The sequence below is a fragment of the Malaya genurostris genome, chromosome 1 (assembly GCF_030247185.1).
Source record: "Malaya genurostris strain Urasoe2022 chromosome 1, Malgen_1.1, whole genome shotgun sequence".
Lineage (NCBI taxonomy): Eukaryota > Metazoa > Arthropoda > Insecta > Diptera > Culicidae > Malaya > Malaya genurostris.
Window position 1 is genome coordinate 1,137,937 of NC_080570.1, and position 22,549 is coordinate 1,160,485.

The 22,549-nt window shown below is 38.2% G+C and overlaps 2 protein-coding genes across 2 annotated transcripts in view; one reads left to right on the forward strand and one right to left on the reverse strand.

The window, feature by feature from the left end:
- Positions 1-22,549, reverse strand: part of LOC131428974 (dopamine receptor 2) — an 80,023-nt gene that overhangs the window by 25,231 nt on the left and 32,243 nt on the right. The window contains exon 2 of the mRNA XM_058593034.1: positions 1,272-1,620. Within this exon, the coding sequence (XP_058449017.1) occupies positions 1,272-1,372 (101 nt within the window). The 5' untranslated portion in view covers positions 1,373-1,620. The remainder of the gene's footprint in view (positions 1-1,271; positions 1,621-22,549) is intronic.
- Positions 16,712-20,267, forward strand: LOC131428984 (uncharacterized). Its single transcript, XM_058593043.1, has 6 exons — positions 16,712-16,922; positions 16,989-17,180; positions 17,714-17,956; positions 18,422-18,619; positions 18,983-19,258; positions 19,724-20,267. Exons 1-6 carry the CDS (start codon positions 16,830-16,832, stop codon positions 19,787-19,789), a joined length of 1,068 nt encoding a protein of 355 aa, XP_058449026.1. The 5' UTR covers positions 16,712-16,829; the 3' UTR covers positions 19,790-20,267.

Below are 22,549 nucleotides of genomic sequence, written 5' to 3' on the forward strand. Positions count from 1 at the left end.
TCGCTAGGGGGCAGGTCTGGAGAATATGGTGGTCCGATCCGTACCGCAAATCAATGTATGTTTATTTATTTGGTTTTTCGGTATACGAAACTCGTCTTTATTAATAGCTTGATAAAAAATAAGATCTAATACCATCAGCTGTTATTCAAACACTAGTGGAAATTTGGTATTGATCCATCTAGTGGCTTGTTCTCAACAAAAATATACACAGTTCGAAACTATTCACGTCTTTCCTGTGAGAGGCCCGGGACTTTTCATTCCATGTAGTACAATGGTAATTCAAGCGTGAAAAGTCGTTCGCAACGGTAATTTTTAACAGATTTTCACTTGTATTCTTTACACAACTTTTTTGAAAAAGTTTGTCCTAGCTTGTCCGTCCCCTCGTGACTTCTGAGAAATGTTATTGCGATGCTGGTTTCGGCTGAATTTGAGCAATTTTGGCAAGAGTTTCACGGCGACTCGTCTCATATCCAAACTATTGGTAATAGTCGCATGGCGATCGGAAGTGAGGGTCATACGTAGCCCGCGAAGATTCCAAATTCGCCATACTTATTAAACAAACCTCGTAATGTTCCACATGATTGTGGACAGCCTTAAGTTATCGCCATTCAAAACCGAGCAAACCCGTATCTAATCACAACTAATCCCAGTAATTTCTGAGTGTATTTTTCAGTAATCAATCTGTATCTATTAATCAGTGAGTAAATGTGAGAAGACGCTCTGCATATTGCAAACAAAATGTCTTTCTTTTACTAAGTGGAGTGGCTTTACCTGCTACCCTTGACTGCTACCCTTGCTACCTTGATAATACATAAAATCTTATTGAAACAGGAGACCGCAGCAGCCAAAAGAAAATGGGTCCAACAAAAAATATTAGGTAACTATAAAAATAACAATAAAAACTCGCATTATTCTATTTGTATCCCACACCATTTCTACCAAAGCCGACGTACTTAACAAGGGAAATATTTGCTGTCTTTTCACTGCTTATCTATTATGTCTTGTTCACTTCACCAACATTATCTGCCGAGGTTTGCGGGGTGCTCAGCCTGATTTTGTTGGAAAGCTTGTAAATGGAATTATCACAGCACTTGTGCTTTCGGTGAAAACACCGGCACTTTTCTTTTATCGATCGAAACAAACAAAAAAAAACGTGAACGTAGGCACACACTGTGTTTCTACGAGCAATTGGAGCAATATCGATTTTTGACTTATGGGATGTGACAAACGGTCGAAGATAGAATACTCTCCAATGTATAAAAAGGACTTACCACTGTGTGATGAAATCTGGGTTAATCGAATAGATAGGTGTTGTACGATTGATATAGTCTGTTGCATTGTAGTCTCCGCCGTCATAGCCCTCTTCATCCATGGTGGTAGTGGTAGTGGTTGTGGTGGTGGTGGTAATGTAAAGCGATCTGCCGTCTTGCTACACTTGCTATAGCTGAAGACGATTAATGATGACAATACACAGTAAATGTAATTCACCACATGTGCAGAGGATCTTCATTTGTCGATCTAGTTGTGACACATCGATCGCCAAACGATACCATTGATGATTAATACACTGCTGTCACCTAAGAAAGTTCATGGCATCCACTTTTACTAGCTACGGTGTACCTTCGGAAAGTAGAAAAATATAAGAAAAGTTCAATTACCGATACTGGTAACCATATTATGTTCATACATGTAAGAATCAATTTATGATTCATTCGCTAATCAAAGTAGCGAACGGATTGCTTCCGTATCATTTCCTCATTATCACTATAAATGCCACTTTATAGGCTAATTTAGTTTCGTGCGTCGATTCTACCAATCGATTTTCCTTTACTGCAGGTTGTGTTGAGAAACTATCAGGACAACGGTTCGCTCAGGTAAAATTATTTTGTAATCAGGAAGTCGCTCGGTGAAATCTCATTACAGTAATGTAGGCTTTCGTATACGCGTGAGAGACGAATGAATAATCGCAACTAGAAGAGTAACAAATTTTCGAATATTCCAGCCTAATGAATGACTTCCCGTAGATCCTTGCTGCGGTATTACATGTTGTTTAACTTTTCAACAATAGCAGAGTTGTCTGTTGACGAACCACACAGGTAGAGTTTTCACTGCTGGAACATAGCCATCGTCAGAACCTTAAAAAGCTGAATCCTAACAGTATAAGTTGAAAAGTAATTATGAAACCATTTTATCTGCTAGAGCGCAGACTATTCATCAAAATGTAAAAAAAAATATTCATTTGCGAATAGCCAACATGAAAATAAACGAATAAAAACAATGTTTTACAAACATTTTCCATTTTATTGACACTTTCCCAGCCAATATCATCCCAATGACCGGAAAAATCAACCACGGATGTCAATGATGAAACATCGCCGCGCACGTATGGATCGGGAAGACTGAACAGAAAACAATTGAATTGCAAAATCACACACGATGGAACAACTACGAAACAGGGTACATATTGAGGGCTAGTTTGTAACCATCTACAGCACACTTCAGGGTGAAAGAACATAACTGAAACAAGCAATCCATAGTCTAAAACTGCAATGATCGAATGTCGTAAAAAATAAAGCGGCGAACAATTCCTATATGCACACTTTCACACTTCACTGTCTGCACATGTAGTATGCGGCAAAAAGTTCTAACTTTTATTTATCGTGCCAATGAAAGCATCGAAAGGAGGAAAATAGCACACGTCATAACCCCACTACACGATTCTCCAGTGGAATGGAAGGATACAGTACGGTTTCGAAAGTTGGCAACGATGGATTGCATAGAACGATGGCAACTTGTTGAGGGAAGATGATGAAACCGAGCGGCATGATAATGAATCAACTAGTTTGTACTATATTGTGGCCAGATAGGCGATGACAGAAGGACGGAAGATGCCCTGAATTTTCTGGTGTACATCATTAGATGGTTGGTACGACAATTAAACGGTAAAAGGTATTGATTCTTAGTTTTCTGTAGGTTCACAGTAACTAGCCTTGAGCAAGCCTTTGACTCGATATCTTACACAATGTTTGCGGATTCTGGCACCATAAACGTGTGGAACAGCATAAAATGACTTAATTGAAATATTTTCCCTCGTTCGTCTAGCACATTTTAAGCCCATAATCACAACCTAGTGACAGTTTATTGGAGCATTCAGTCTAAGATGCAAGAATCTCTTCACTTGGTTGCATTCAGTTTATCCACCATCATTTGCCTGATATCAGACTAGATTCCAGGTTATTTTTAGACTAGTGGCGCTCGCTTTCTATGTTATAAAACTAACGAAAGCACAACAAAAAGACGCCATAAATATTAAAGCAGCCTCATCCAGTTGTTTACAAGCCAGTTCCAAGGGTGCGGAAGAAGCTGTGTACATTATGGTGTTTGTTCGGCGCAAACGAGTGTTTCTGCGTCGTCATATGGTGGAAGCGGAAAATTGAAGTGATCCGAACAACGAGGGATGGAACACACGGCAACGAAATTCCTGGTCCGATTCCTGACTAGAAATCAAAAGGGGCCCTTCGAGTTCAGTGAATTGCTAAATATATAAAAAATGAAAGAAAAATCTATGAATGGCAGAAATGATTCTTCCTTCATCTATTCGATTCGTACTTCCGTAATGTCTGCGAATCTATTTCTGTTGACGTCCAAGTACCCCAGCGTGAACTATTTATAGATTATTCTATTTGATTAATCTTAACTATCCAGAAACTATGACAAAAAGAAATAATTGTCCTACAAATAAATTTAAGAAAAACGCGTAACTTCGAAAATCCGCGAAAAACCTCTAAACTAAAGAATTTTTTTATGCCGAATATCCTAGAAATGCATGAAACGTTCAGATCTGTTGTGATTAAACATTTTTTTTTTTGTAAAAATCGACTTTGGGACTGAGATCGCGTTGAGAATTTGGGAAATTCGCGTAGAAAAAACACAAAATGGAAGAAAAAAAAATTTCATGCCAAATATCTCAGAAACGCATAAAACGTCGAGATCTGGTGTAACCTGAACATTTTTTTTGAAGAAAATCGAAAATTTTCTAAATGTCAAAGAGTTGAGTTGACTTGACAAAATTTCGGGATAACACCAGATCTCGACGTTTCATGCACTTCGACTCCTACGAAGAAGTCTGATTGGTTTGCTTCAGCAAAGCAATAATCAATTTTTTTATTATATTTTGTGCATTCAAAATTAGTGTTTCATTTTAACAAAAAAAAACTCTCACTTCATACCTTCATATAACTGGTATTGGTTCTGAATTCGAGATAAAACTAAAACTCAAATGTAGTGTTCAGTCATTATATAAGGAAAAACAGCATGTTTAATTTATTCGAAAAGTGTAGATATAAATTCATACTTACTAGTTAGCTGTGTGAAAATTACAATTGAAACCTGTAAAATTCATTCCAATGCGACAAAAAATCATATCAAACAGAATATTCCGTAATAATCTAACGATTGAAATCATTCTTGTTGAATTCAATCATTTGTGAAGTCAGGTTACGTTTTTACAAGATTTTTATGAATTATGAAATTTCATATACTATTTGGAATTAGGTAACCCGTAAAACTCATCATTTTTTTTATGTATGTACTGTATAACTTTCGCCCTATATATTTCTAATGATAATTTTGTTTTCAATCGCTCATATTTGGCAAAAGTGCCAACGAAGAAGGAAGGATAAATATAAGAAAGTTTCAGATACTGTGAGAACCATCGTTCTTTAGATTCAAATGAATGGTCTTGACAAAAAAGGCAAAAAATGTGCTTTCCAATTTTTTTTAGATTTTCTGGATTCCTATTGAATTACATACGATTTTAGAACTCCAGGCTGATGAGTAAAACCAATTCAACTCCAAAGGTGTGTTTTTGAGTGTAACTATGTAACGATTCCTTGAAACTGAACTGCAAATTTTCCTAGTTTGCAGGATTTGCTATTTGATGGCCTAGATTCGTCCACAAGTCCACACATACATTTGTAATCCTTGTATTATCATCTGAGTGTTATACTTGGCGTAAAATTATTAAAGCTCAAATGTTGAATTGCATGAAACACAACTTCTGAAAGTGGCTTGGGAATCAAATCCAGATGGGAAGCGTGTTCGATTAACCATTCCCGCCTCATTCACTCGCTCAAAAGCTGGAATGTGGAATAGAAATTCAAATAACCCTTGAGTGTAAGTGCTATCAATATGAATCACCCTAGCCTCTAATTCGACAACAATCTCAATTAAGAAACGTAATTTTCATCCGAGCAAGTAGCGACATTATAAAATACCAACAAAAGTAGCTGAGTCAGGTAGGAAGGAGGCTACGTAGCTCACTGCCACTCATTCCATCTCTTTCCAACGAGGACACTTTTATCGCAAACGAGCACACAATGATCTTGATTTCTCACTGTTTCCAATTAACTCCTTCCTCTTATCTCGTCGTTTGTATCTCTTTCCCGCTTCTGATAAATCGTTTCCTACGACTACTTTCTCTGACAGAAAACTTGTCACAGCATTGACAGTATCCCCGTGCCACTCACAGACAGTCTGAAAGAAAACGGATGTCCTACTCTCCTCTGCGGCGGGGAAGGTGATGACAAGCTAACGAGCAGCGATGTGTTGGAGCTAAATTCCTGAACCCTGCTGATTTGATGATAACGATAATGACGACAAACTCAAGAACTGTTTCTTTCTATTCACTGTGGGTTGAGCAATGTGATAAAAAACTGGCAAACTTGGGATTGACTTTTCTGGATCGGGGTCAGTAGACGAGACGGTAACGATCGTAGTATTCAACAGAAGCGTTCACAGAGAAGTTACACTGAAAAAGCCATTGATAACACTCGTGTGTTAGAAAAACCCAACAGTTTTTAGAGTCGGCAACTTTGCTCCAGCCCATAATTCAGACTCATGGCTACTACGGAGCATAATTTATTTCAAATCAAATTTGGGTAGCCTCTTTCAAGTGATAATAGATTTCATCTTGACTAGATTACACAGTAACATTAGCCGCTCACAATTTTCACTTTGGTACCTTTTAGTGGAATGTATCCACTACACCCTAAATTCAATAGTTTTATATATTAGGGCCCAAACTTGAACCATTGGGTAATAGTCATATCGTCATATTTTGCTTCCCAATCATCTCACAAAAAGTGAAAAAGTTTGTCTGATCCGATGGATAAACGACCCAGAAGCTACGGATTCAATCATTATCGTTATCTGAAAGTCATCCGGCAAAGGATATATGAATATCCGGAAGCTTTGTTCCTGTATTAGCATCCAGCTTCGTGACAGAGAAGACACTACTGTCGATGCCTTCCGACTTTGTTCATCAGTAGAGTGTTCAATTCATCAGTTTTTTTATTCGATTTGACCGAAATAGTTAGGATAGAAAATAATGCCGCTCGATGAGAGATTCAATAAATGTTAAGGTTTTTATTTGATTCTGAGCATTATTTGGTTCAGTATTCTTCAAGAAGACTTATTCAAACGAGTGATAAGTCACACACACAGTCTTCAACTCGTCATTTGGGGGTTTGGTATCTCGTGGGTAGCCAGATGAGATGAGTCGAAGACGAAACGTAAAAACAAGGTCTTATCCTAGTTTCGAAAGTCCAACAAAATATGAAAACACGATATATTGAGAACTCACTTTTCCTAGAATTTAAATTCGGATTAGTCTTTTCCTAAATCGTATTAGAATTATTTTTGTATAACAACAGTGAATCATAAAAGTAACCCCACCCGGCATTACACTACTTTAATCCTCAGTGGACTGGAAATGAAGCCGAAATGCTACTTGCTATGGAAAGGGGACAAGGACGGATTCGAATTTCACGCAGTCTAGAATAACATTTCAATGATTCATCTTCCTTTCTTGGACAACCGTTCGAAACGGAATATAAATCATCTACACTGAACAAGTTATCACATCATTTGTCGTACGACGCGTGCAAAAGAAATCGTTTTATTTCACCAGCAATTTTCCAAGCAATTTCATCGTTATCTCCCAGAGCCTAAAAGGTAAAATATAAAACGCTTAAATCGAACGGAAAACAACAGGAATAGATGCGGTTCGTCGGACAGTGTCTCAACTCTGTTCTCCAGTGTTCGGTTACGTTCGCCCAGCGAACGCTGTTTCGTATTTCATCGTTATCGTATAAAATCCACCATCAGCACATCCATGCATACAACTCCCCCAGCAGGTGATGATATGCTCGTATTCTCCAGGATACAGTCCCTCCTGTTGGATGAGGTTTCGGGTGCGGAATTTATATCAGCTTTCACAATCTGGGGATAATCGGTTGGAAGAAATGTCTCGGTTTGATGAAAATTGCGTATATGCCTTTATTTCCCTACCATTCATATACTGTAAAATTGAACATTTATCGTTCATTCAAATATTTGTGTCGGTGTGGCAAATAACAGCCAATTAAAATGACAATCGACCAACTTTGCTCTTACGTATAGCTTCAATGTTTCGTACGCACAAAATTAACCCGTCCGTGCTCCTTGCCATTTGCCGTTCAATGCAATGTTAGATGCTAGATTTTACATCTACTGATATCATGGATCATAATGAAGAATAGATTTTGCATGACCAACTGGCTGTGTATACTTGTTTAACAATACTCAATGTGCGTTTTAATGTATGAAACATAGTTAATTTTATTAATCATAGCTACTTGACAAACCGTAATCAATTTGTATTCGTCGTGGACGACTGTAACTGCCTTGCTCTACAGGGTAGCAATATAGGATCTTTATCATAATTTTTGTATATTAATGACATTGGTAATTTGCGGCTTATTACAGGAATATTGCGATTACTATTATTATCAATACTGTTATCATCTTGATGGGAAACGAATCATGCTCAAAAAACAAACTTTCGTTTAATGCAAAAAACAATTCCAATTTATTATCACCCTCAGCTCGGACAATACTTTATTGTCACTACTGCATTGTATACTGCTTCAAATATTTAATCACGTAAACCAGGAACTCATTCGGTGCATTTGATGAAACGCACGAGACGTCCTACTGCTATATTTTGTGTAGATTGAAATCATTTGTTCTTCGGCGAGCACTCTCGAATTTTTTTTGCTTTCACTCGTTCACAGCTTGAATTCGTCTGGGATAGACATGGGGGTAAGCAGCTAAGTCTTAAATAAAAACCCGTTTCAATCCACCTAATTGTGTAGTTATGGCTTTCTTATATTACTCATACTTTTATAAATATTGCTGTGGAAACTGTGAAAACAAACTATTCATTGTATAGTAAGAGGAAAGTTTTAACTAGAAATATCTACATATCAGCAAACCCTGTAGCTTCGAAACCGAAAGTAGTATTCGTAACTAATTCGAGAATTCTGTATGAAACTTCTACTTTTCGTTCGAATTTAAGTTTGGGAAAATCGGTTTACCCATCTTGGAAAACTTTGAGTGCAGTTTTAAACCACTACTTGCGGTACCTCCGAAACCGGATTCAAAATTAATGAAAATCGTTCAAACCTTACTTTACTTTCGTGGTGCACATCCCGTCTCCGGATCATGGCCGGAATTGTAGATTTCCAGGATAAGCCTCCGTTCTCCAGTCGCTCTGTATTTCCTCCATTGCACGCCAGCAGGCGACGGTTCTCTGCTGAGCAACACGTAGGCCATTCTCTCTTCCGACATTCTTGCTACAAGTCCAGCCCCCAGTAGTCTGCCGTGTTTTATAAGCCTTCCAATGTCCGCATGTTTGTATAGGAAAGACCGGGGCTAGTTTGCCGAACGCCCGATTGACGGAATAGCTTTTCTGGAAAGGCTATTATGCGCAGTGGCGACATCTATAATGATTTTGGTGGAGCATTAGGTCACCCACGTACCGACGTAATTTTACGTGTTTCTGTGTTATCGTTTGCGCAGGAGCACGGTTTTTTTCTTTTTTCGGCACTGGTGAATAAATTTCTGTTTTTATAAAGTAATACGTATAACGTGTATCAATTTATATTTGATTTCCAACAACGTGGTAGAAAGGGTATTCAAAACTTTATAAAATGGCATATCGGTTCTCAGTATAATCTTTTTTTTTATTTTTGTTAATCGTGATTGTTCTCGAAAACATTCATTGGAGCAGGTTGGTCGAGTTTTTTAACTAATAAAAACGTTTACTGATATAATTGATGTGTTTCACATAACTTACTTCGGCTCTGGGGCCAACTAGGCCGATTTTTTTCTCCGCATTTTATTGTTAATAACTATTTTCCTGATTTTCATACAGGAATGAAAAAAATCACACATGTGCTCAAAAGATGTATCTTCATGACAGAGCAAAGCGTTTATCAAAATGTCTAACCAGAAAGAGTACAGAAATTCCGAAAGCGCAACTCGGCCAACTATCCCCGGTCTCCCCTACTTGGTATAGCTCGTGATTCATGAATCTGAGTCATTCTCAAATCTCTTCTTTACCGCCGAATATTGAGCGCAGAATGAATGATGCCTCGTGGTCGTATAGGGCAACATGTAGTATAGTAGGTATAGAACTTGTTTGAAGCAAGTTTTGTACGTGTCTGTAGGCTATGGGATTTCAGCCGATTATGTATGAAGTCGGTAGAAAGCCCAATTAGCAGCTGCGATACGCTTTTTTACCTCGCAGCTAACATCATTATTGCATGTCTCTAGTGTTCTAATATATATGAACTCTTCAACAACCTCGTATCGTCCTCCATTAATCTCCACCTCGAATCCTACATCGATTGGATTGCCCCGTTCTCTACCAACCACCATGTACTTTGTCTGGGTACAAAAGCCTCTTCCACAACTTCACGATCGCCACAAATAGTATCAATGCCGTCCGCAAAACGAAACTTATTGATGATGGTTCCGTTTCTCTGCATGCCGGATCTTTGTATCGCACATTCGGGCACTATATCGAACAATAAATTTGAGAGCGCGTCGCCCTGCTTCAATCCACCTAACGTCACGAGAGCGTCGGATGTCATGCCAGCTATCTTGACACTTGATGTCGATCCCTCAAGGGTCACACGAATCAGTCTAATCAGCTTTGTCGGAAAGACATGTTCAGTTGCATCCTACCTAAGTTTGTGAATCTCGGTCAAACCATCACTGAGAAAAGTGAGTGAGTTCAATTTTACAGTATATGACCACTATTTCCGATGCTTCCATAATAGGGAACCGGGAACCAGGATTCGTTTAGTCTTCAACTAACGATGACTACCGATTGGAATTGGAATTTTAATTCTAGCAGAGTTTGGAAATTTTTTAAACGTCATTTCTCTTCACCGCTTTAAGTGACGGTATAAAACAAAAACAGCAAAAAATCGATTGCGCTGTCTCTGAAAAAAGTGAGTAAGTAATTTGAAATTGAAATTTTTACACTAATCACCCGGTAATTCCAGAAGCGGAAGTCGGATCAATATGAAATTCAGGAATTTTCTATGGCATTTTAAGACCTTTCATTTGAATCTAAGTTTGTGAAAATCGATTTAGCCATCTCCTAGAGAAGAGATTTCACAAATATATTTCATATACACATACACACATACATACAAGGACCACGAACAGCATGCGACTGGGTTAGCAGATAAATGAGACTTTCATCAAGACAAGAGCTCATTATGAGGCGATTATAAATTGATAGAATTTGTGACATAGATACGAAGACGATGTAAAATTTCATATGCCTTGTTAAGTCAATGGTGTATGGTGCGAATCAAATAATTTTGATATGTAATCAACAGCACAAAGTATAGAGATGATGAAAACGACATTACGGTCATTTAACCACCGTTTATTTAAATAGGTTGAAGGCTATTTTGTAACATAAAATCCGGCACGAATCATTGCTGCAGCAATATTTTCCATACCGCAAACCGCAAGAATTTGCATCTGTGTAAAAGCAAACAACACAGAATTGTCATGACACTCTGAATTGATTTACCTATAAGTGCAAATATTTATTTTATCTCAGAATTTTTAGTTTTTTTTACCGTCAATTGAATCTAGAAACATTAAGTTCAAATTGTTCTACAAGTGTGCATAAGCTCAAATAATACTGAATGTTCATAACAATAGTCCAAAAATAGCACAATGCACTATTCATTCTATTAACAAAATTTGTTTACGGATAACAATCGTAGATTGTCTCTGGTCAAATGACAATTTCTATGATTACAGTCATTCTTGAAATCCAAACGATAGTACCTAAACAATTAAACGCATAGAGCCGTCATCAAGCGTGAAAGCTCCTCCTGGCAAAACGGCATCAGCTCAGTGTATTTGAATATAATTGTGTTTTATTTCACCTTGCCACTTCGACAGCTGGAGCGATGAATCCATTTTGACCGTAGTTCAAAACTAACCTGAACCACGTGAAACAGTTTCTATCGTACCTTCTCCGTGCCACCGACAAATCAGAAATAGAGATTGAAAAGGTTCGAAACAGGGTACGAACCCCCATCTGCCATTTCACATTTAAATTGGTAGCTAATGGCACGGACGTACTGCAATAAAACAATCGACGGGAAAGCAAAGCAATGAATAATGTATGTATTCGATTCCTATTCTCTCTTGAACAAGACTGGGCGACGAATAAACGAATAGTGGTGGTGGTGGTTAGCTCAATTTTCTTCCATTATAGGGAATTTCCTGGGGAATGAAACTTTTCGGTATTCTATTCTATTCAATCATGCAGTCTTTAAATTTCAGACAGTGCTCTTGGTCGACATTGGTACATCTTAAATGTTTGTCATTTTTTTTCGAAATTCCAGAATCTACAGGAAAATAACAATTCAATTCAGTATCAATGCGGTCCAATAAATCGGTTACATTTTCTTCTTATTTCACCTTCAAGGAAACCCATTTATCGTCCTTACACGCTATTCGAATCCCCAGAGCGTGTTTTCTCATATCGAACAAGAATGTAATGTGAAGCAAAATACGAGATAATCCCTAATAGGAAAAGGTTTCCAGGCAATTCAAATTACTTTCAACAAGAATTGCTGTCTATTTAGATAGAATAGATTAACTAAAACGCGTTTACTTTCTTTCTGCCAACCGATCTGCTAGTTAGTTCAGCATGCTGCTTGTTTCGTTTGTCACTTTCGCACGTCTTGACCCATTTTCCCGAAGATTGTGCTGGGCTTCTCATCGATTTATTCGGATAACATCAACACGAGCCAACATAATTTATGTGTTTAGCCGCAAAATCAACAATATTAGGGTAATTTATATGCCAGGTTGTCAATTAATGTCTGATATAAAGCAAAACATGCTCTAGTGTTTGATGAAGTGGGACAAAACCAGTCACTTTGGCACGGATATAGATGGGTAATAATTTATTCATTCTATCTGAGGTCTCTTCACTGGAACCAATACATACAGAATCAGGGAAAGAGGGAAGCTACCCTACAGCTACAGCGGCAGCACATATACAAACTATACAATCTTGCGGTAGATGCTAGGGTAAACGCATCCATATTCATCTGAGCTTTCCCCTTCATCCCGTCATTTGACCCCGTCGGTTAGAGTAGAATCATCTTTCTTTCTTGAGGGCTAAGATGACAAAGTGTGGTTCGATTTTCCTGTTTACTGAAAGACAGTAATTTTACTTTAATGTTGCGTCTTACCGCATGTCGCTTCATGTCATGATCAATATAGGTACAGTAATCCTGTTTGCCATTTTTTAGTGCAAAACTAATTAACTTACTCGTTATGATAGGTCACGATTTCATAAAACTGGTTTATTGAATGTATTCAATTTGTTGGGGATTTTCCTCAAAATCCCCCGAATCTGGTTGTGCTGCGAACAGTGCAACAAGTATTTTTTGATGCGCATATCACAAACCTGATTTGAATCCTTTTTTGTAAAATACTACATACTATGCGATCGAATACATTCAATGATTTAAAGCAACCGGTTGGATCTCACCACAAGAGTGGTATTTATATTTTCACTTTAACGTTTATATTTGAAAACTGGAAATGAAGCAGAGCTATTTAAATCCCTGTGCGTTTTATATGATAGAAACGTTAATTCAATAAATCACACTAAAATACTAGCAAGAGACTTCTGGTTTCTTATAGTCCTTTCTATACGCTATCTAAGCATAGTGGTAATACAACCGGTGGTCGAATCTGTATTCGTATTTCGATACTATTCCCTCATCAAAGCAGTATCATCGGGGCAATCGTTCTCATTGGAATAAGGTATATTTTGTTTTTGATTTTTGACTACAGCAGAATCACATTAACCTCTAGTTCGAAGATAACGGGAATGATAACTTCATTTTTCTTTTAAAAAAATCCAGCTGCACGAAGAAATTTTAAGAAAAATAAAATAGAGGCTTTTGGAGACTTTCGAATACCACACTACAATAAAAATGTCATTTAAAATGAAATGCTAATCACATCATTTTAAGTCTAGAGTAGCAGAACATTCCTTGGTTGCAGATCATGAGCTAAGGTAAGGAAGTAAGCTAGTAAGAAACAGTAACAGCATCTTGAGACCAATTCTCAACCCATGAAAATTATGCGTAACTAAAAGTATAGCAATTTGCAGAAATAACACAACAAAGGAAATATATTCAACTGACTATTTAAGTTACCACCTTCTAGGTGAAGTGAAAAATAATGAGAACTGAAAAAAATGTTTAATTTTGAAACTTAATTCAATGTAGTCCCCTTGAATCTCGATATTTTAGTTAGTGTGATATCCCAACTTTTGGATCATATCCGAAAATTAGGTTTCTGGAAGATCTGCAAAACACCTGTCTGCATCATCGAAAATCTTCTCGTTTCCCTTTTTTTTTATCGAATAGCTACCCGGGTAGGTGTAAATAGCAAACAAAGGTCAAAATAATAATAAATTTTACCATCATATCTTGGCTTGATGTTTCTGTGTTATCATAGCGATACTTGATATTTTCGTGATATTTCATCAAGGGATCAAGACATTGTACAATATCTGTTCAACATTAAAATTAGTTATAATATCTTATTTCGTTATTGATGAGCTATTTCAATTTCATTAAGTAAATTGATCCAGTAGTTATATCTTCAAATAAAATACCATTGAATAAACTGCATCAGAATCAGATAAGAGAAATACTTAAGATATTACTCTATTCTAAATGCTAGAATATGAAATAATTGACAAATTCATCTTCTATAAATATTTTGTTCTTGGTTTGATATTACAATGACAAAATTTTTTATTTTGTTGCTATTTTCTCATGCAGGCTTTGTTATAATTTTTGATATTTTAACTCTTATTTCAAACTAAATAATGTTAATTTATACCATTGAGATGTTTGATTTTAATAACAGAATTCGATATTTGTTTGCAAATCACTTCTACCCGGGTATCTTCTGAGATTTGGGGACAACTAATAGTTCGAGGTAGCCAAATTGAGCATATAAGAGCCCTAAATTTTTATTTTAACCATGGTTGAAATGCTCTTGTGTGGCGACACATTTTCTTGTGAAAACCATGTTTGTTTCGTTTCATTTGTTGCCGTTGCGTATCGATTTCGATCGCCCCAATCACACGCATTAATAGTCATTGGTGATAGATAATCCCAGAAAACCAACGCCATCAACTTACCTAGCAACTTTCAATTTCATATCGACGGAAGATTCTACATAAGCAAGGCCAAACACGCTTTCGAAGTACGCTCGCGTTCGTGTTTTTGGTTAAGAGTCAGCATAAAAAAAAATTTTATTATTTAGCGATGCAGTACTGATTCTAATAGCATCTGCTAGTTCGCGCATTTTTACTTTCCATTCGTCCAACACAATTTTTTCATAGTGCTATATAAAAGCCTGCAGTTGAAAATCACCGCGAAACTCTCCAGATCTGATATTTCATGCTGTACCCTAAAAGAGCACTAGCTGCATAATATTTATTCAATATTCTTGGGTTTGCTTCTGGGTATCAGATTTACTATGATGACATATCGAACTGGAGGTTTTCCGGCTCTGCTTAAAAATTATTTCTTGACCGAATACGAAGAATCATTTCGGAAATCAGAAAAAAATCCCTTGCGACGGGTATACGATAACGTATACAATAATAACCGTTACGACATAATCGGCATCATGCACATTACTGTTTTCATCAGCTCATCTTCCTGTGCCATGTTCCAGCTTGAGCTGTATGAACACCGAATTACAAGTTTTGTTTAATTGAAGGCCGGAATTCGGTACATCGAAGTAAATTCAAGATTTTAGACATTGTTGGGGCACTTTTTTAATCAAGTCGTTGTTCCGGTCGATGACTCATGGTTTGGCCAAACACTTCAGTTTAAAAATGAATAAAAAAGATGCTCTGAAAGGTGTTATATAAATTATAACAAACTTTGCTTCTGCGGTTTGAATTGAACTACCATCTCAAATTGAACTGCTTTAAGCACTTATGAGCCAAAGGCGAAACGTGAAGAAAATTCTGAAGAAGATTCTTTGAACAGTTGCAAAAACTGAGTTTGCAAATTTCATTGAGTATCTTTTATTTCAGTATTCTATCTTTTCTTTATCCGTTTATTTGTCATTATGCTGAGATGAGAGTAAAAACATAACCCTCGACACTTTTTAATACACCCAATATACACTGAATCTACCACGTTGGTATAAATAATGCGCATCAACAAATGGATTTATTAGCTAAACACGACCTTATGATCGTGACAATTAAGTATTCATTTTGCCTCATACGCCTGATACCGTCCGGTAATTGAATTCCTTCGCTCCGTGCCAACTCAAATCGGCTGATTATTATCTGATAAGCTTACTCTAAACTAGAGAAGATGATGTTTACAAGAAACCTTCTAGCATAACATCCAGTATCGCACAGATAGCAGATAGTAGATAATGATCAATCTGTTCAATGCAGGTGTAGAAATACAAGGAGGAAGAAACCACTTTGTGCGCTATTTCAGCCGTGCGCAAAGAAGTCTTGGAAAGTCAGAACAAGGCACAGTGTAAATATAATATGTTGAAAACAATTAGAACAATGGTTAGCAGATAACTTGCGTGAGAGGCTTAAGTAGCTTATCAATTAAAGCAACAGCCATTTATAGTGAATCGTTGAAATAAGTACAACGTTCCAATGAGTCAATGGTTGTGAGATAATAACAACAAATATAGAATTAATTGAATCTCAATGATCAAGGCAAACGGTCAAATCAAGGCTGTAAGTCACCTGGCTGTATAAGTTCAGATACAATTCTACGCCCGTGATTAAGCTTTGATTATAAAATCAAGACTGTCATTTCGATAGTATTCCAAAATGCCAAAATCGTTCACTATTTATTTAACCCGGCAATTGAAACAATGACATTTTTTGGCAATAATTAAAAACCAATGAACACGATACCGGTAATGAATAAATATTTGATGCCATGAATCAGGAGCAGCGAGCAAACAACGGGCAATATTGATTGTTTTTACAAGGTAATCGAATGAATAAAAGCTGAACAAAAAACACCATTCCACTGCGTGTGCCGCCAACCACCCCATCCTACTGACGAAGACAGAATAAACAACAGCTATAGAAGAATTGATAGAATGGAATGGAATGAGAAACAAAAACAAAACATGGAAAACCCGTTCGGCTTAATTCACCGGCATACTGTACGACGTCATCAATGACGACTCACCGTCCGGCTCGATCAACTTGCGGCCGCATTAGTCGCTCGAAAGTTGGTTTAAGCTTCTCTCACTCGCAACGACGAACTGCAGTCTCGACCAGACGATCGGAAGTACAAGACGCAGTTTTCCGTTGATACTCATTGAGGTGCATTGGTTAGAATCGGAGTGAGGCAAACTGCTTTTGCGAAATGAAACAGTTAATTTTGCTACTGGTGGTAGCAGCTATCGTTGGTCAAATCCAAGCTCAAAGTAATCGAAAATGTGCTGCAAATGGAGAATATGTAAAAATAAACTGCATTCTGGTTTTTGGATTATATAAAAAAAAATATGTGCTATTTTCGTTCTAGTGTTTAACCCATAGTGAGTGCTGCTCTGGAAGTTGTCTAAGTTTTTCGTACAAATGTGTCCCAGTACCACCAGGACCAAATATTGGAACTACATTCGTACCCGTAACCGTAGACACCTCCAATCGCTTCGGAGGTCCGGATGATGGAGGTGCCAGCTTAACGCAAAAAACTTGTGCTTTAAATGGTGAATACGTAAGTTCTATGGCAAATTTTGCACTACCCACTTTTCATGCAACAGTGTGGTAATGACACAAACTGAAACGAAATAAATCATATGTACGACCAATTAGCGAAATTGAAAGACAAAATACATAGTCGTATCGTGAAATTAATGTAGATCGTTGTGAAGGTTACACCGCACAATTTATTTTTACGGTTCAACGTGTAAACAATATTTAACTACATTCCGTTTTGGTTATGGTGAATACATAGCTATTTATTTCATTTATGCCAATGATTAATTTGCAAAACGAACATGGCTAGCAAAATATTTCCTGTGGTCAATTATCATTAAAATGTGTTTAAAGAAACTGGTTCAATTTTCACGCCGTGCATAAAAAAAAAGGTTTGACGAACATCGAAAAACACACCAGTCTGCCAGTTTAAGTTTCTTCTCGCGATGAACTGATAATCGGTTGCTGTCGAGAGAAGTCAATAGTTCAACCAAATGTGATTGACGGATTATTTGTATTACTTGTTTCTCTCATTACATATCAATTGTTCAGTGCCAAACTCACGCCGAATGCTGCTCTGGAAGTTGTTTAAGTTTTTCATATAAATGTGTTCCACTGCAACCATCTGCTCAGGGAACAAGCTCCCCGTCGCGACCGCAGGTTCAAACTACCGCCACAAATCAGGGATCGAGCAGCACCGTCGATTTGGGTAACCGCGTAGGAGAAAGTCAGAGTACGGTGCCGGTTAACAATATTACACCACCTCCGAAGAAATGTGCTGCTCTGGGAGAATACGTGAGTTGAAACTTTTAACGAACTTTATTATTACATTTTATTTTCTTAAGTGGTGTTCGTTGAGATAAGTCATTGAAACCTTTTTGGTACAAAAGAAGTCAAATAATAGTGAAACTCACAAGATCACCAAATACCTGCTAGAATGCCAATTGAAAAGTAATCCTAATTGTAATGCTAGTTCTCAATCTCAAGTTAAATTACCTCGAGTATAACCTAAAATAAATGTAACGAGTGAAAGTAAACTGATTTTTCTACCATGGCGATTTCATTATTTGTATTCTTTTTATTATATCAACACTTTATGTACACCATTCGACTGATAAAATCGTTCACCAAGCTTAAATCACTCTGATGGCCTAATTTAATTTCTGTTCTGTTTGCTCCGATGTTCCTTTTTTTTGTAAAACTTTTTCCACCTTCTTCCCTATCGATCCGAACTAACTGGTTGTCATTACTACTTCGCAGTGTCTCACCTCATCCGAATGCTGCTCCAAAAGTTGTCTCAGCTTTTCATACAAATGTGTGAAAACCTACGATCTCGGCACACAGCAGCTTACTCAACTGGGAATCCCAGTTCAGCAACCATCCGGCAGTAACGGTGCCGTCGATACGGCCAATCGATTCGGCAGCAACGAAAAGCAGTGCACTTCGAACGGATTATACGTAAGTGGTGTCAACACGAATTGAATAAACATATTAGAACATATTCAGGATTCAGGATAGTAGTGTGGCAGTGGATTTATTTACGAGTTTCTACGTCAGTATTGCAACTCTAGTATTGCAATGGTAAAAATCGATAGCAATGGAAGGTCAAGTTTGGCATCGGAATATCAACGGTTTGAATATTTTTTAAATAACTGTCAGCTACATTCTGAAACCAACTTTCTTTCGTCAAGGTCAACGAAACCAAACACGCAAATAACAACTTTTCAAATTTGATCGCGTATCGTATTTGATTAACGGTTTTATAAAAACTTGTTTTTATTTTCATCTTCTCACATGCAACTCACGATTGGTGCCTATCAGTGTTTCCACAATCGCGAATGCTGCTCAGGAGCCTGCTACAAGTCATTCTGCCAGACCGAAATCAAGCTGGGAGTTCCCGAATCGGAGCTAACGAAACCGTCAATCTCCAACGGGCCGTACGTTCAGGTTAACAGTTTAGATGAACTGATAACACGATTCGGTGGTATTTCCCAGGGTACCACTGTTGATTCCAGCAGCAGCGGCACGACAAATCGTGACAATGTACTTCAAGCTCGGGACGGAACCGAAAGGCAATGCTCGGTTGTTGGTGATTGGGTGAGTGTTTTGTTGATTGATATACTGCGAAGAATGTTTAGACTAGGACTAATGTAAATACGGGAACCGATTGTTTGCGTGTACAACGACAATTACCCATTAAAAGCCCGTAGTGATTAATGGCAGCGAAGTTTCTGTTTTAACGGCTTTCTTCATTGATGGAATGTGACACCGGTGACGTAAAAGCGACCCATTCATAGCCTTCGGAGGGGCCAAAGTCTATCTCACTTTCCCATATTATATCTGTACAAGCTTGGCATATCGAAGTCATCCTATCATTGAAAATCGATTTAATTAACAAACTTCCATCGTACCAATATTGCGGAATCAACATAAAAATCTGGAGTGCGTCATTTGGCTTGATGATTTCGAATAACACATGTTGTATCTAACTCCAATTATTCCGAAATACAAATAGTTGCTCACCACATTCGTTACTAAATGTTGTCTGTATTTTTTTTCCAGTGCTCCCGACCCCAGGACTGTTGCTCCCAGAGATGCCATTCGTATCGACGTAAATGCGTAACATAGTCGGAGATATGCAATGCAGCAGACTACTTTTTTTTTATTCTAGCGAAGTGAAACATATAGAATAGTTACATGTAGCGCAAACTGATTTAACAGCCTATTCCATGAGTAGCTGATACACTCTACCTATTTATGTTTGCCACAGATCGGTTTCATTCTTCTTTTTATCGACGGTTATAAAACACATATATTGCTGTTATGACGTACATTCCCAGGTATTTGAATGTGAATCCAGGACGGAAATGATATATAAATCACGAACAAAACAAATCTGTGCTCAGTTCCTAGAATATATGACCTCATATGTGTACTCTGAAAACGAGGATGAGAGAATTTTTTTTTGCCTATGCACACCTCTGAACCGAACGAGTCATGAAAATGAGTCATAAGAGAATATAGGTCTGGTTTATTCTCTGTTCTGTAGAAATGATGAATGACCCTTTGTGGTTAAAGCCTCCAATAAATAATATAAATAATTTTATCCTGAGTTTTAAGACATACTGCCATATTTCTGCTTTGAGAAGAATGACTAGGATAGTTGAAATGAGAAATCCAAACTGCTTGAGATTGCATATAATTCTGTTTATCTTGTCGTAGAGATTTTATTTCTAATGGTTCTATTCTAATGGCGTTTTTCATTGAAAAAACAATGATGGCGCGGATTGCTCTGGTTTTGCACTTTCGAGCAGAAATGGCAATGAAACACCGTCAGAATGTTGCATTTCTGCTCGAAAGTGCAAAACCAGAGTAATCTACACCACCAGTATTTATCAAATAAAAACGGCATAAGTTTCCTCTTAATGTTCCTCTTAATGTTATCTTCGTTGGGTGTATTAAGCATGGCTTCAAGGCGATGTCGTTTGAATCTAAACATTTTGGTGGTCTCATTTTCGAATGTGGTCCTCTCTTCAATGGGCCTGTATGGACAAGGCGTATAATGTAATCCACGTGGGTTCGATTCCCAAAAGCTCCATTTCTGGCTTAAAGTCGTATGTTCGATTTTTTTATCCTTTGGTGGCGTTGATACTCATGATCCTCACTTATGTTGACAATTCCGGCCATTCTGAATGTCCAATCAGTTTTTGACAGCTACTGTGCGTGGATGTGCATTAGATTGTCTACCCCAAAAAATGGATGGGATGCAGCTTCCATTGCACAGTGGTTTGAATCGATAAAAACCTGTTTTAATCCACCTAGTGGTGTAACGATGCCTTTCTCATATATAATATTGCGATATTCTATTCAAAAATTTTCTCTTCGATTTTTGAAGGAACCAAAAGATTGTTTATGCATTAACTAGTAAAACCTACAGAATGAAACAGTGCTTTGCTCGCGTAGGTCATCCTTAAGAAAACTAAGTGGGTTCACTATTATATGCACTTCCGGCACCGGAACCCGAGAACCGGTATAATCGAAGTCGAATCGTACGGCCACCAACAAACATGACGTACAAACTTTACTAGTTTTTATTCAAATTTTGAAGATTTTATACAATTTTGCCATCGTACTCTAAACGACGATTTAAATTTGTAATTTTTGGTAGGACCATAAGACCTTTCATTTGACCCGAAGATTGGGAATAACGGTTTTGAGTCCAGGTTTTTGTTTTGCCGGTTTAAGTGACGTTGTACTATATTTAATACACTTTACCCTATATCTCCGGAACCGGATATAGGATCCGGATAAAATTCAGGAATTTCGTATGGGACCATGAGACCATTGACATTTTTTTCGGTTTTGCCATCTTGGAGAAATCCTGGTGTGATTATTTGACACACACACACACACACACACACACACACACACACACACACACACACACACACACACACACACACACACACACACACACACACACACACACACACACACACACACACACACACACACACACACACACACACACACACACACACACACACACACACACACACACACACACACACACACACACACACACACACACACACACACACACACACACACACACACACACACACACCACACACACACACACACACACACACACACACACACACACACACACACACACACACACACACACACACACACACACACACACACACACACACACACACACACACACACACACACACACACACACACACACACACACACACACACACACACACACACACGGGGAACTCTATGTCACGGTAGGCTAGATCCTTCGGCGGGGACTAGTCGAGTAGCCACCACAACACCGACTTGTGACGTCGGGGCGCCAGCGAACTGGAATCGCCGGACCGACCTCGCACTCTCTCGTGTGTCCCGTGTGGTGCAACAGGGGACTCGGTGTCGGGAGAGCCGCCTTCGCCGGAGAACTCTCCGTCGGTGTAGTCTAGATCTTTCATCGGGGATTAGACGAGTAGATCGTGGCGTAGCACCGTTAAGATAGTCGGGGCACCAGTGAACCGGAAGCCAGACCCAGGCATCCTTACGGTCGGGCCGTGGACGGGTATCGAAAACGTCGGTTTCGGGAGAACTTCCATCGTCGGGAAACTCTCAGTCGGTGTAGGCTAGATCCATCGTCGGGGATCAGTCGAGCGGCATTGGGTCGTCGAGGCGCTAAAGGTGGATCGAGATGGATAAAGAGAGAAACTCAGTAGCTCATTTTCTCCCAAACGAAGAAGTGCATGAGCACAGCCGAGATGGATAAAGAGAGCAGGAGCTTATTTTCTCCCAAACGAAGAAGTGCATGAGCACAGCCGAGATGGATAAAGAGAGGAGGAGCTTAATTTA

Coding starts and splice junctions, on each gene's coding strand:
- LOC131428984 (XM_058593043.1), top strand. CDS start 16,830: ATGAAACAGTTAATTTTGCTACTGGTGGTAGCAGCTATCGTTGGTCAA. Junction 17,181..17,713: donor GTGCTTTAAATGGTGAATAC/GTAAGTTCTATG, acceptor TCAATTGTTCAG/TGCCAAACTCACGCCGAATG. Junction 18,620..18,982: donor GCACTTCGAACGGATTATAC/GTAAGTGGTGTC, acceptor GGTGCCTATCAG/TGTTTCCACAATCGCGAATG.